Source organism: Hydra vulgaris, chromosome 05 (assembly GCF_038396675.1).
Source record: "Hydra vulgaris chromosome 05, alternate assembly HydraT2T_AEP".
Classification (NCBI taxonomy): domain Eukaryota; kingdom Metazoa; phylum Cnidaria; class Hydrozoa; order Anthoathecata; family Hydridae; genus Hydra; species Hydra vulgaris.
In genome coordinates, this window is record NC_088924.1 from 8,654,383 (window position 1) to 8,667,228 (window position 12,846).

At 39.5% G+C, this 12,846-nt stretch overlaps 1 protein-coding gene across 2 annotated transcripts in view; it reads left to right on the forward strand.

Annotated features, from left to right (window-relative positions):
* Positions 1-12,846, forward strand: part of LOC136080515 (uncharacterized) — a 67,357-nt gene that overhangs the window by 51,061 nt on the left and 3,450 nt on the right. For both annotated transcript variants that reach the window (XM_065797289.1, XM_065797290.1), the window contains exons 11-30: positions 71-127; positions 342-932; positions 1,382-1,438; positions 1,653-2,243; positions 2,693-2,749; positions 2,964-3,554; positions 4,004-4,060; positions 4,275-4,865; positions 5,315-5,371; positions 5,586-6,176; positions 6,626-6,682; positions 6,897-7,487; positions 7,937-7,993; positions 8,208-8,798; positions 9,248-9,304; positions 9,519-10,109; positions 10,559-10,615; positions 10,830-11,420; positions 11,870-11,926; positions 12,141-12,731. In XM_065797289.1, coding sequence (XP_065653361.1) covers positions 71-127; positions 342-932; positions 1,382-1,438; positions 1,653-2,243; positions 2,693-2,749; positions 2,964-3,554; positions 4,004-4,060; positions 4,275-4,865; positions 5,315-5,371; positions 5,586-6,176; positions 6,626-6,682; positions 6,897-7,487; positions 7,937-7,993; positions 8,208-8,798; positions 9,248-9,304; positions 9,519-10,109; positions 10,559-10,615; positions 10,830-11,420; positions 11,870-11,926; positions 12,141-12,731 — 6,480 coding nt within the window. The remainder of the gene's footprint in view (positions 1-70; positions 128-341; positions 933-1,381; positions 1,439-1,652; positions 2,244-2,692; positions 2,750-2,963; positions 3,555-4,003; positions 4,061-4,274; positions 4,866-5,314; positions 5,372-5,585; positions 6,177-6,625; positions 6,683-6,896; positions 7,488-7,936; positions 7,994-8,207; positions 8,799-9,247; positions 9,305-9,518; positions 10,110-10,558; positions 10,616-10,829; positions 11,421-11,869; positions 11,927-12,140; positions 12,732-12,846) is intronic.

Sequence of the window (12,846 nt, forward strand, 5' to 3'; positions counted from 1 at the left end):
TTCTTTATCTATGCAATTTGAAGTTTGTGTTGAGCAAAGAGTGTAATTTGATCAAAATTGTTTCGTTTAGTGTCGTCCGTCTTGCAATCGACCCCAACGATAGCTACTACTCAAGCCTCTTCTACTGGTATGTCTGAAAATATTTTTATTACTGTTTGTTTTTTGAATCGCTTTGGTCTCGTTTTTATGTTCGCTTTCTTCACGAAAACAGTTGAATGGGCTGTCTTCTGATTAAAGCGGCAGTAATTTTGTTTATGTTGTGCTGTGTGTGTGTGCGTGTGTGTATGTACAATGTTGGATTGATTTACCTGGTCAAAGCGATAAAATGTTTTCTCGTTTAGATGGTCATGTGCAACCCAGGTGTGAAGCCGTCGTCGATGTTGCATTTATTTTGGATTCTTCGCACAGTTTAGAGGCAAGCTATCAAAAAGAAAAGAACTTCTTAAAGAAATTGGCTGCTGTGTTTGGAATCAGCTCAAACGGTTCGAGAGTAGGAGTCATTACATTCAGCTATCGCGCCGAACTCAGTGTCAAACTCAACAGTTTTACTGACTTGAGTAGCTTTAACGAAGCTGTAGACAAAATTCCGCTCATGAATTTCACAACGAGGATCGACAGAGCACTCCGTCTGGCACAAAAAGATATGTTCACTTCTGCAAACGGAGGTAGGGTCGGAGTTAGTAAATTGATCATCTTGTTGACCGACGGCTCTCAAACCCCAGGTGGGGATGCAGAAGACCCAGAAAGGATAGCAGATGAGCTGCGCGACGACGGCGTTGTAATTCTCGGTGTTGGTATCGGTTCAGCAGTAAATGAAACTGAGCTGAGCCACATTACTGGCGGTAAAAAGAACGCATACACTGCTGCTACGTTTGATTCTCTAACTGACAACGAGTTCATTCATAAGATCAAAAATGGCTCTTGTGAAATAGGTAGTTTTTGTTATTTGTATTAGCAAAAATGTCACGTTTTGTTTGTGCATTAAAAAAACAAAAAAGTTTGTTTGTGCTGCTGTTTGATTGTTTTTGATAACAGGAAGTGCGTTGTCATCGTTTTTTATTTTTTTTACGGTTCTTTTTGCGGTTGTACTGGTTTGTAGCTTAGTTTTGCAATGAACGATTAGTCTTGGTGTCGTGTCTTGTAATCGAGGTTGTTTTGCGCTTGCCTTGTATAATTTGGTTTGTTACACCAACTTACGGTGCGGTGTGTTGTTTTGTGCTTTATAAAATGATTACGAGGATACGTCGTAGCATGTTTGAAAGTAGAGAAGCCAATAGTTAAAGAAAAAAGAAAGAAAAACAGTTTCATTTTTTCTTTATCTATGCAATTTGAAGTTTGTGTTGAGCAAAGAGTGTAATTTGATCAAAATTGTTTCGTTTAGTGTCGTCCGTCTTGCAATCGACCCCAACGATAGCTACTACTCAAGCCTCTTCTACTGGTATGTCTGAAAATATTTTTATTACTGTTTGTTTTTTGAATCGCTTTGGTCTCGTTTTTATGTTCGCTTTCTTCACGAAAACAGTTGAATGGGCTGTCTTCTGATTAAAGCGGCAGTAATTTTGTTTATGTTGTGCTGTGTGTGTGTGCGTGTGTGTATGTACAATGTTGGATTGATTTACCTGGTCAAAGCGATAAAATGTTTTCTCGTTTAGATGGTCATGTGCAACCCAGGTGTGAAGCCGTCGTCGATGTTGCATTTATTTTGGATTCTTCGCACAGTTTAGAGGCAAGCTATCAAAAAGAAAAGAACTTCTTAAAGAAATTGGCTGCTGTGTTTGGAATCAGCTCAAACGGTTCGAGAGTAGGAGTCATTACATTCAGCTATCGCGCCGAACTCAGTGTCAAACTCAACAGTTTTACTGACTTGAGTAGCTTTAACGAAGCTGTAGACAAAATTCCGCTCATGAATTTCACAACGAGGATCGACAGAGCACTCCGTCTGGCACAAAAAGATATGTTCACTTCTGCAAACGGAGGTAGGGTCGGAGTTAGTAAATTGATCATCTTGTTGACCGACGGCTCTCAAACCCCAGGTGGGGATGCAGAAGACCCAGAAAGGATAGCAGATGAGCTGCGCGACGACGGCGTTGTAATTCTCGGTGTTGGTATCGGTTCAGCAGTAAATGAAACTGAGCTGAGCCACATTACTGGCGGTAAAAAGAACGCATACACTGCTGCTACGTTTGATTCTCTAACTGACAACGAGTTCATTCATAAGATCAAAAATGGCTCTTGTGAAATAGGTAGTTTTTGTTATTTGTATTAGCAAAAATGTCACGTTTTGTTTGTGCATTAAAAAAACAAAAAAGTTTGTTTGTGCTGCTGTTTGATTGTTTTTGATAACAGGAAGTGCGTTGTCATCGTTTTTTATTTTTTTTACGGTTCTTTTTGCGGTTGTACTGGTTTGTAGCTTAGTTTTGCAATGAACGATTAGTCTTGGTGTCGTGTCTTGTAATCGAGGTTGTTTTGCGCTTGCCTTGTATAATTTGGTTTGTTACACCAACTTACGGTGCGGTGTGTTGTTTTGTGCTTTATAAAATGATTACGAGGATACGTCGTAGCATGTTTGAAAGTAGAGAAGCCAATAGTTAAAGAAAAAAGAAAGAAAAACAGTTTCATTTTTTCTTTATCTATGCAATTTGAAGTTTGTGTTGAGCAAAGAGTGTAATTTGATCAAAATTGTTTCGTTTAGTGTCGTCCGTCTTGCAATCGACCCCAACGATAGCTACTACTCAAGCCTCTTCTACTGGTATGTCTGAAAATATTTTTATTACTGTTTGTTTTTTGAATCGCTTTGGTCTCGTTTTTATGTTCGCTTTCTTCACGAAAACAGTTGAATGGGCTGTCTTCTGATTAAAGCGGCAGTAATTTTGTTTATGTTGTGCTGTGTGTGTGTGCGTGTGTGTATGTACAATGTTGGATTGATTTACCTGGTCAAAGCGATAAAATGTTTTCTCGTTTAGATGGTCATGTGCAACCCAGGTGTGAAGCCGTCGTCGATGTTGCATTTATTTTGGATTCTTCGCACAGTTTAGAGGCAAGCTATCAAAAAGAAAAGAACTTCTTAAAGAAATTGGCTGCTGTGTTTGGAATCAGCTCAAACGGTTCGAGAGTAGGAGTCATTACATTCAGCTATCGCGCCGAACTCAGTGTCAAACTCAACAGTTTTACTGACTTGAGTAGCTTTAACGAAGCTGTAGACAAAATTCCGCTCATGAATTTCACAACGAGGATCGACAGAGCACTCCGTCTGGCACAAAAAGATATGTTCACTTCTGCAAACGGAGGTAGGGTCGGAGTTAGTAAATTGATCATCTTGTTGACCGACGGCTCTCAAACCCCAGGTGGGGATGCAGAAGACCCAGAAAGGATAGCAGATGAGCTGCGCGACGACGGCGTTGTAATTCTCGGTGTTGGTATCGGTTCAGCAGTAAATGAAACTGAGCTGAGCCACATTACTGGCGGTAAAAAGAACGCATACACTGCTGCTACGTTTGATTCTCTAACTGACAACGAGTTCATTCATAAGATCAAAAATGGCTCTTGTGAAATAGGTAGTTTTTGTTATTTGTATTAGCAAAAATGTCACGTTTTGTTTGTGCATTAAAAAAACAAAAAAGTTTGTTTGTGCTGCTGTTTGATTGTTTTTGATAACAGGAAGTGCGTTGTCATCGTTTTTTATTTTTTTTACGGTTCTTTTTGCGGTTGTACTGGTTTGTAGCTTAGTTTTGCAATGAACGATTAGTCTTGGTGTCGTGTCTTGTAATCGAGGTTGTTTTGCGCTTGCCTTGTATAATTTGGTTTGTTACACCAACTTACGGTGCGGTGTGTTGTTTTGTGCTTTATAAAATGATTACGAGGATACGTCGTAGCATGTTTGAAAGTAGAGAAGCCAATAGTTAAAGAAAAAAGAAAGAAAAACAGTTTCATTTTTTCTTTATCTATGCAATTTGAAGTTTGTGTTGAGCAAAGAGTGTAATTTGATCAAAATTGTTTCGTTTAGTGTCGTCCGTCTTGCAATCGACCCCAACGATAGCTACTACTCAAGCCTCTTCTACTGGTATGTCTGAAAATATTTTTATTACTGTTTGTTTTTTGAATCGCTTTGGTCTCGTTTTTATGTTCGCTTTCTTCACGAAAACAGTTGAATGGGCTGTCTTCTGATTAAAGCGGCAGTAATTTTGTTTATGTTGTGCTGTGTGTGTGTGCGTGTGTGTATGTACAATGTTGGATTGATTTACCTGGTCAAAGCGATAAAATGTTTTCTCGTTTAGATGGTCATGTGCAACCCAGGTGTGAAGCCGTCGTCGATGTTGCATTTATTTTGGATTCTTCGCACAGTTTAGAGGCAAGCTATCAAAAAGAAAAGAACTTCTTAAAGAAATTGGCTGCTGTGTTTGGAATCAGCTCAAACGGTTCGAGAGTAGGAGTCATTACATTCAGCTATCGCGCCGAACTCAGTGTCAAACTCAACAGTTTTACTGACTTGAGTAGCTTTAACGAAGCTGTAGACAAAATTCCGCTCATGAATTTCACAACGAGGATCGACAGAGCACTCCGTCTGGCACAAAAAGATATGTTCACTTCTGCAAACGGAGGTAGGGTCGGAGTTAGTAAATTGATCATCTTGTTGACCGACGGCTCTCAAACCCCAGGTGGGGATGCAGAAGACCCAGAAAGGATAGCAGATGAGCTGCGCGACGACGGCGTTGTAATTCTCGGTGTTGGTATCGGTTCAGCAGTAAATGAAACTGAGCTGAGCCACATTACTGGCGGTAAAAAGAACGCATACACTGCTGCTACGTTTGATTCTCTAACTGACAACGAGTTCATTCATAAGATCAAAAATGGCTCTTGTGAAATAGGTAGTTTTTGTTATTTGTATTAGCAAAAATGTCACGTTTTGTTTGTGCATTAAAAAAACAAAAAAGTTTGTTTGTGCTGCTGTTTGATTGTTTTTGATAACAGGAAGTGCGTTGTCATCGTTTTTTATTTTTTTTACGGTTCTTTTTGCGGTTGTACTGGTTTGTAGCTTAGTTTTGCAATGAACGATTAGTCTTGGTGTCGTGTCTTGTAATCGAGGTTGTTTTGCGCTTGCCTTGTATAATTTGGTTTGTTACACCAACTTACGGTGCGGTGTGTTGTTTTGTGCTTTATAAAATGATTACGAGGATACGTCGTAGCATGTTTGAAAGTAGAGAAGCCAATAGTTAAAGAAAAAAGAAAGAAAAACAGTTTCATTTTTTCTTTATCTATGCAATTTGAAGTTTGTGTTGAGCAAAGAGTGTAATTTGATCAAAATTGTTTCGTTTAGTGTCGTCCGTCTTGCAATCGACCCCAACGATAGCTACTACTCAAGCCTCTTCTACTGGTATGTCTGAAAATATTTTTATTACTGTTTGTTTTTTGAATCGCTTTGGTCTCGTTTTTATGTTCGCTTTCTTCACGAAAACAGTTGAATGGGCTGTCTTCTGATTAAAGCGGCAGTAATTTTGTTTATGTTGTGCTGTGTGTGTGTGCGTGTGTGTATGTACAATGTTGGATTGATTTACCTGGTCAAAGCGATAAAATGTTTTCTCGTTTAGATGGTCATGTGCAACCCAGGTGTGAAGCCGTCGTCGATGTTGCATTTATTTTGGATTCTTCGCACAGTTTAGAGGCAAGCTATCAAAAAGAAAAGAACTTCTTAAAGAAATTGGCTGCTGTGTTTGGAATCAGCTCAAACGGTTCGAGAGTAGGAGTCATTACATTCAGCTATCGCGCCGAACTCAGTGTCAAACTCAACAGTTTTACTGACTTGAGTAGCTTTAACGAAGCTGTAGACAAAATTCCGCTCATGAATTTCACAACGAGGATCGACAGAGCACTCCGTCTGGCACAAAAAGATATGTTCACTTCTGCAAACGGAGGTAGGGTCGGAGTTAGTAAATTGATCATCTTGTTGACCGACGGCTCTCAAACCCCAGGTGGGGATGCAGAAGACCCAGAAAGGATAGCAGATGAGCTGCGCGACGACGGCGTTGTAATTCTCGGTGTTGGTATCGGTTCAGCAGTAAATGAAACTGAGCTGAGCCACATTACTGGCGGTAAAAAGAACGCATACACTGCTGCTACGTTTGATTCTCTAACTGACAACGAGTTCATTCATAAGATCAAAAATGGCTCTTGTGAAATAGGTAGTTTTTGTTATTTGTATTAGCAAAAATGTCACGTTTTGTTTGTGCATTAAAAAAACAAAAAAGTTTGTTTGTGCTGCTGTTTGATTGTTTTTGATAACAGGAAGTGCGTTGTCATCGTTTTTTATTTTTTTTACGGTTCTTTTTGCGGTTGTACTGGTTTGTAGCTTAGTTTTGCAATGAACGATTAGTCTTGGTGTCGTGTCTTGTAATCGAGGTTGTTTTGCGCTTGCCTTGTATAATTTGGTTTGTTACACCAACTTACGGTGCGGTGTGTTGTTTTGTGCTTTATAAAATGATTACGAGGATACGTCGTAGCATGTTTGAAAGTAGAGAAGCCAATAGTTAAAGAAAAAAGAAAGAAAAACAGTTTCATTTTTTCTTTATCTATGCAATTTGAAGTTTGTGTTGAGCAAAGAGTGTAATTTGATCAAAATTGTTTCGTTTAGTGTCGTCCGTCTTGCAATCGACCCCAACGATAGCTACTACTCAAGCCTCTTCTACTGGTATGTCTGAAAATATTTTTATTACTGTTTGTTTTTTGAATCGCTTTGGTCTCGTTTTTATGTTCGCTTTCTTCACGAAAACAGTTGAATGGGCTGTCTTCTGATTAAAGCGGCAGTAATTTTGTTTATGTTGTGCTGTGTGTGTGTGCGTGTGTGTATGTACAATGTTGGATTGATTTACCTGGTCAAAGCGATAAAATGTTTTCTCGTTTAGATGGTCATGTGCAACCCAGGTGTGAAGCCGTCGTCGATGTTGCATTTATTTTGGATTCTTCGCACAGTTTAGAGGCAAGCTATCAAAAAGAAAAGAACTTCTTAAAGAAATTGGCTGCTGTGTTTGGAATCAGCTCAAACGGTTCGAGAGTAGGAGTCATTACATTCAGCTATCGCGCCGAACTCAGTGTCAAACTCAACAGTTTTACTGACTTGAGTAGCTTTAACGAAGCTGTAGACAAAATTCCGCTCATGAATTTCACAACGAGGATCGACAGAGCACTCCGTCTGGCACAAAAAGATATGTTCACTTCTGCAAACGGAGGTAGGGTCGGAGTTAGTAAATTGATCATCTTGTTGACCGACGGCTCTCAAACCCCAGGTGGGGATGCAGAAGACCCAGAAAGGATAGCAGATGAGCTGCGCGACGACGGCGTTGTAATTCTCGGTGTTGGTATCGGTTCAGCAGTAAATGAAACTGAGCTGAGCCACATTACTGGCGGTAAAAAGAACGCATACACTGCTGCTACGTTTGATTCTCTAACTGACAACGAGTTCATTCATAAGATCAAAAATGGCTCTTGTGAAATAGGTAGTTTTTGTTATTTGTATTAGCAAAAATGTCACGTTTTGTTTGTGCATTAAAAAAACAAAAAAGTTTGTTTGTGCTGCTGTTTGATTGTTTTTGATAACAGGAAGTGCGTTGTCATCGTTTTTTATTTTTTTTACGGTTCTTTTTGCGGTTGTACTGGTTTGTAGCTTAGTTTTGCAATGAACGATTAGTCTTGGTGTCGTGTCTTGTAATCGAGGTTGTTTTGCGCTTGCCTTGTATAATTTGGTTTGTTACACCAACTTACGGTGCGGTGTGTTGTTTTGTGCTTTATAAAATGATTACGAGGATACGTCGTAGCATGTTTGAAAGTAGAGAAGCCAATAGTTAAAGAAAAAAGAAAGAAAAACAGTTTCATTTTTTCTTTATCTATGCAATTTGAAGTTTGTGTTGAGCAAAGAGTGTAATTTGATCAAAATTGTTTCGTTTAGTGTCGTCCGTCTTGCAATCGACCCCAACGATAGCTACTACTCAAGCCTCTTCTACTGGTATGTCTGAAAATATTTTTATTACTGTTTGTTTTTTGAATCGCTTTGGTCTCGTTTTTATGTTCGCTTTCTTCACGAAAACAGTTGAATGGGCTGTCTTCTGATTAAAGCGGCAGTAATTTTGTTTATGTTGTGCTGTGTGTGTGTGCGTGTGTGTATGTACAATGTTGGATTGATTTACCTGGTCAAAGCGATAAAATGTTTTCTCGTTTAGATGGTCATGTGCAACCCAGGTGTGAAGCCGTCGTCGATGTTGCATTTATTTTGGATTCTTCGCACAGTTTAGAGGCAAGCTATCAAAAAGAAAAGAACTTCTTAAAGAAATTGGCTGCTGTGTTTGGAATCAGCTCAAACGGTTCGAGAGTAGGAGTCATTACATTCAGCTATCGCGCCGAACTCAGTGTCAAACTCAACAGTTTTACTGACTTGAGTAGCTTTAACGAAGCTGTAGACAAAATTCCGCTCATGAATTTCACAACGAGGATCGACAGAGCACTCCGTCTGGCACAAAAAGATATGTTCACTTCTGCAAACGGAGGTAGGGTCGGAGTTAGTAAATTGATCATCTTGTTGACCGACGGCTCTCAAACCCCAGGTGGGGATGCAGAAGACCCAGAAAGGATAGCAGATGAGCTGCGCGACGACGGCGTTGTAATTCTCGGTGTTGGTATCGGTTCAGCAGTAAATGAAACTGAGCTGAGCCACATTACTGGCGGTAAAAAGAACGCATACACTGCTGCTACGTTTGATTCTCTAACTGACAACGAGTTCATTCATAAGATCAAAAATGGCTCTTGTGAAATAGGTAGTTTTTGTTATTTGTATTAGCAAAAATGTCACGTTTTGTTTGTGCATTAAAAAAACAAAAAAGTTTGTTTGTGCTGCTGTTTGATTGTTTTTGATAACAGGAAGTGCGTTGTCATCGTTTTTTATTTTTTTTACGGTTCTTTTTGCGGTTGTACTGGTTTGTAGCTTAGTTTTGCAATGAACGATTAGTCTTGGTGTCGTGTCTTGTAATCGAGGTTGTTTTGCGCTTGCCTTGTATAATTTGGTTTGTTACACCAACTTACGGTGCGGTGTGTTGTTTTGTGCTTTATAAAATGATTACGAGGATACGTCGTAGCATGTTTGAAAGTAGAGAAGCCAATAGTTAAAGAAAAAAGAAAGAAAAACAGTTTCATTTTTTCTTTATCTATGCAATTTGAAGTTTGTGTTGAGCAAAGAGTGTAATTTGATCAAAATTGTTTCGTTTAGTGTCGTCCGTCTTGCAATCGACCCCAACGATAGCTACTACTCAAGCCTCTTCTACTGGTATGTCTGAAAATATTTTTATTACTGTTTGTTTTTTGAATCGCTTTGGTCTCGTTTTTATGTTCGCTTTCTTCACGAAAACAGTTGAATGGGCTGTCTTCTGATTAAAGCGGCAGTAATTTTGTTTATGTTGTGCTGTGTGTGTGTGCGTGTGTGTATGTACAATGTTGGATTGATTTACCTGGTCAAAGCGATAAAATGTTTTCTCGTTTAGATGGTCATGTGCAACCCAGGTGTGAAGCCGTCGTCGATGTTGCATTTATTTTGGATTCTTCGCACAGTTTAGAGGCAAGCTATCAAAAAGAAAAGAACTTCTTAAAGAAATTGGCTGCTGTGTTTGGAATCAGCTCAAACGGTTCGAGAGTAGGAGTCATTACATTCAGCTATCGCGCCGAACTCAGTGTCAAACTCAACAGTTTTACTGACTTGAGTAGCTTTAACGAAGCTGTAGACAAAATTCCGCTCATGAATTTCACAACGAGGATCGACAGAGCACTCCGTCTGGCACAAAAAGATATGTTCACTTCTGCAAACGGAGGTAGGGTCGGAGTTAGTAAATTGATCATCTTGTTGACCGACGGCTCTCAAACCCCAGGTGGGGATGCAGAAGACCCAGAAAGGATAGCAGATGAGCTGCGCGACGACGGCGTTGTAATTCTCGGTGTTGGTATCGGTTCAGCAGTAAATGAAACTGAGCTGAGCCACATTACTGGCGGTAAAAAGAACGCATACACTGCTGCTACGTTTGATTCTCTAACTGACAACGAGTTCATTCATAAGATCAAAAATGGCTCTTGTGAAATAGGTAGTTTTTGTTATTTGTATTAGCAAAAATGTCACGTTTTGTTTGTGCATTAAAAAAACAAAAAAGTTTGTTTGTGCTGCTGTTTGATTGTTTTTGATAACAGGAAGTGCGTTGTCATCGTTTTTTATTTTTTTTACGGTTCTTTTTGCGGTTGTACTGGTTTGTAGCTTAGTTTTGCAATGAACGATTAGTCTTGGTGTCGTGTCTTGTAATCGAGGTTGTTTTGCGCTTGCCTTGTATAATTTGGTTTGTTACACCAACTTACGGTGCGGTGTGTTGTTTTGTGCTTTATAAAATGATTACGAGGATACGTCGTAGCATGTTTGAAAGTAGAGAAGCCAATAGTTAAAGAAAAAAGAAAGAAAAACAGTTTCATTTTTTCTTTATCTATGCAATTTGAAGTTTGTGTTGAGCAAAGAGTGTAATTTGATCAAAATTGTTTCGTTTAGTGTCGTCCGTCTTGCAATCGACCCCAACGATAGCTACTACTCAAGCCTCTTCTACTGGTATGTCTGAAAATATTTTTATTACTGTTTGTTTTTTGAATCGCTTTGGTCTCGTTTTTATGTTCGCTTTCTTCACGAAAACAGTTGAATGGGCTGTCTTCTGATTGAAGCGGCAGTAATTTTGTTTATGTTGTGCTGTGTGTGTGTGCGTGTGTGTATGTACAATGTTGGATTGATTTACCTGGTCAAAGCGATAAAATGTTTTCTCGTTTAGATGGTCATGTGCAACCCAGGTGTGAAGCCGTCGTCGATGTTGCATTTATTTTGGATTCTTCGCACAGTTTAGAGGCAAGCTATCAAAAAGAAAAGAACTTCTTAAAGAAATTGGCTGCTGTGTTTGGAATCAGCTCAAACGGTTCGAGAGTAGGAGTCATTACATTCAGCTATCGCGCCGAACTCAGTGTCAAACTCAACAGTTTTACTGACTTGAGTAGCTTTAACGAAGCTGTAGACAAAATTCCGCTCATGAATTTCACAACGAGGATCGACAGAGCACTCCGTCTGGCACAAAAAGATATGTTCACTTCTGCAAACGGAGGTAGGGTCGGAGTTAGTAAATTGATCATCTTGTTGACCGACGGCTCTCAAACCCCAGGTGGGGATGCAGAAGACCCAGAAAGGATAGCAGATGAGCTGCGCGACGACGGCGTTGTAATTCTCGGTGTTGGTATCGGTTCAGCAGTAAATGAAACTGAGCTGAGCCACATTACTGGCGGTAAAAAGAACGCATACACTGCTGCTACGTTTGATTCTCTAACTGACAACGAGTTCATTCATAAGATCAAAAATGGCTCTTGTGAAATAGGTAGTTTTTGTTATTTGTATTAGCAAAAATGTCACGTTTTGTTTGTGCATTAAAAAAACAAAAAAGTTTGTTTGTGCTGCTGTTTGATTGTTTTTGATAACAGGAAGTGCGTTGTCATCGTTTTTTATTTTTTTTACGGTTCTTTTTGCGGTTGTACTGGTTTGTAGCTTAGTTTTGCAATGAACGATTAGTCTTGGTGTCGTGTCTTGTAATCGAGGTTGTTTTGCGCTTGCCTTGTATAATTTGGTTTGTTACACCAACTTACGGTGCGGTGTGTTGTTTTGTGCTTTATAAAATGATTACGAGGATACGTCGTAGCATGTTTGAAAGTAGAGAAGCCAATAGTTAAAGAAAAAAGAAAGAAAAACAGTTTCATTTTTTCTTTATCTATGCAATTTGAAGTTTGTGTTGAGCAAAGAGTGTAATTTGATCAAAATTGTTTCGTTTAGTGTCGTCCGTCTTGCAATCGACCCCAACGATAGCTACTACTCAAGCCTCTTCTACTGGTATGTCTGAAAATATTTTTATTACTGTTTGTTTTTTGAATCGCTTTGGTCTCGTTTTTATGTTCGCTTTCTTCACGAAAACAGTTGAATGGGCTGTCTTCTGATTGAAGCGGCAGTAATTTTGTTTATGTTGTGCTGTGTGTGTGTGCGTGTGTGTATGTACAATGTTGGATTGATTTACCTGGTCAAAGCGATAAAATGTTTTCTCGTTTAGATGGTCATGTGCAACCCAGGTGTGAAGCCGTCGTCGATGTTGCATTTATTTTGGATTCTTCGCACAGTTTAGAGGCAAGCTATCAAAAAGAAAAGAACTTCTTAAAGAAATTGGCTGCTGTGTTTGGAATCAGCTCAAACGGTTCGAGAGTAGGAGTCATTACATTCAGCTATCGCGCCGAACTCAGTGTCAAACTCAACAGTTTTACTGACTTGAGTAGCTTTAACGAAGCTGTAGACAAAATTCCGCTCATGAATTTCACAACGAGGATCGACAGAGCACTCCGTCTGGCACAAAAAGATATGTTCACTTCTGCAAACGGAGGTAGGGTCGGAGTTAGTAAATTGATCATCTTGTTGACCGACGGCTCTCAAACCCCAGGTGGGGATGCAGAAGACCCAGAAAGGATAGCAGATGAGCTGCGCGACGACGGCGTTGTAATTCTCGGTGTTGGTATCGGTTCAGCAGTAAATGAAACTGAGCTGAGCCACATTACTGGCGGTAAAAAGAACGCATACACTGCTGCTACGTTTGATTCTCTAACTGACAACGAGTTCATTCATAAGATCAAAAATGGCTCTTGTGAAATAGGTAGTTTTTGTTATTTGTATTAGCAAAAATGTCACGTTTTGTTTGTGCATTAAAAAAACAAAAAAGTTTGTTTGTGCTGCTGTTTGATTGTTTTTGATAACAGGAAGTGCGTTGT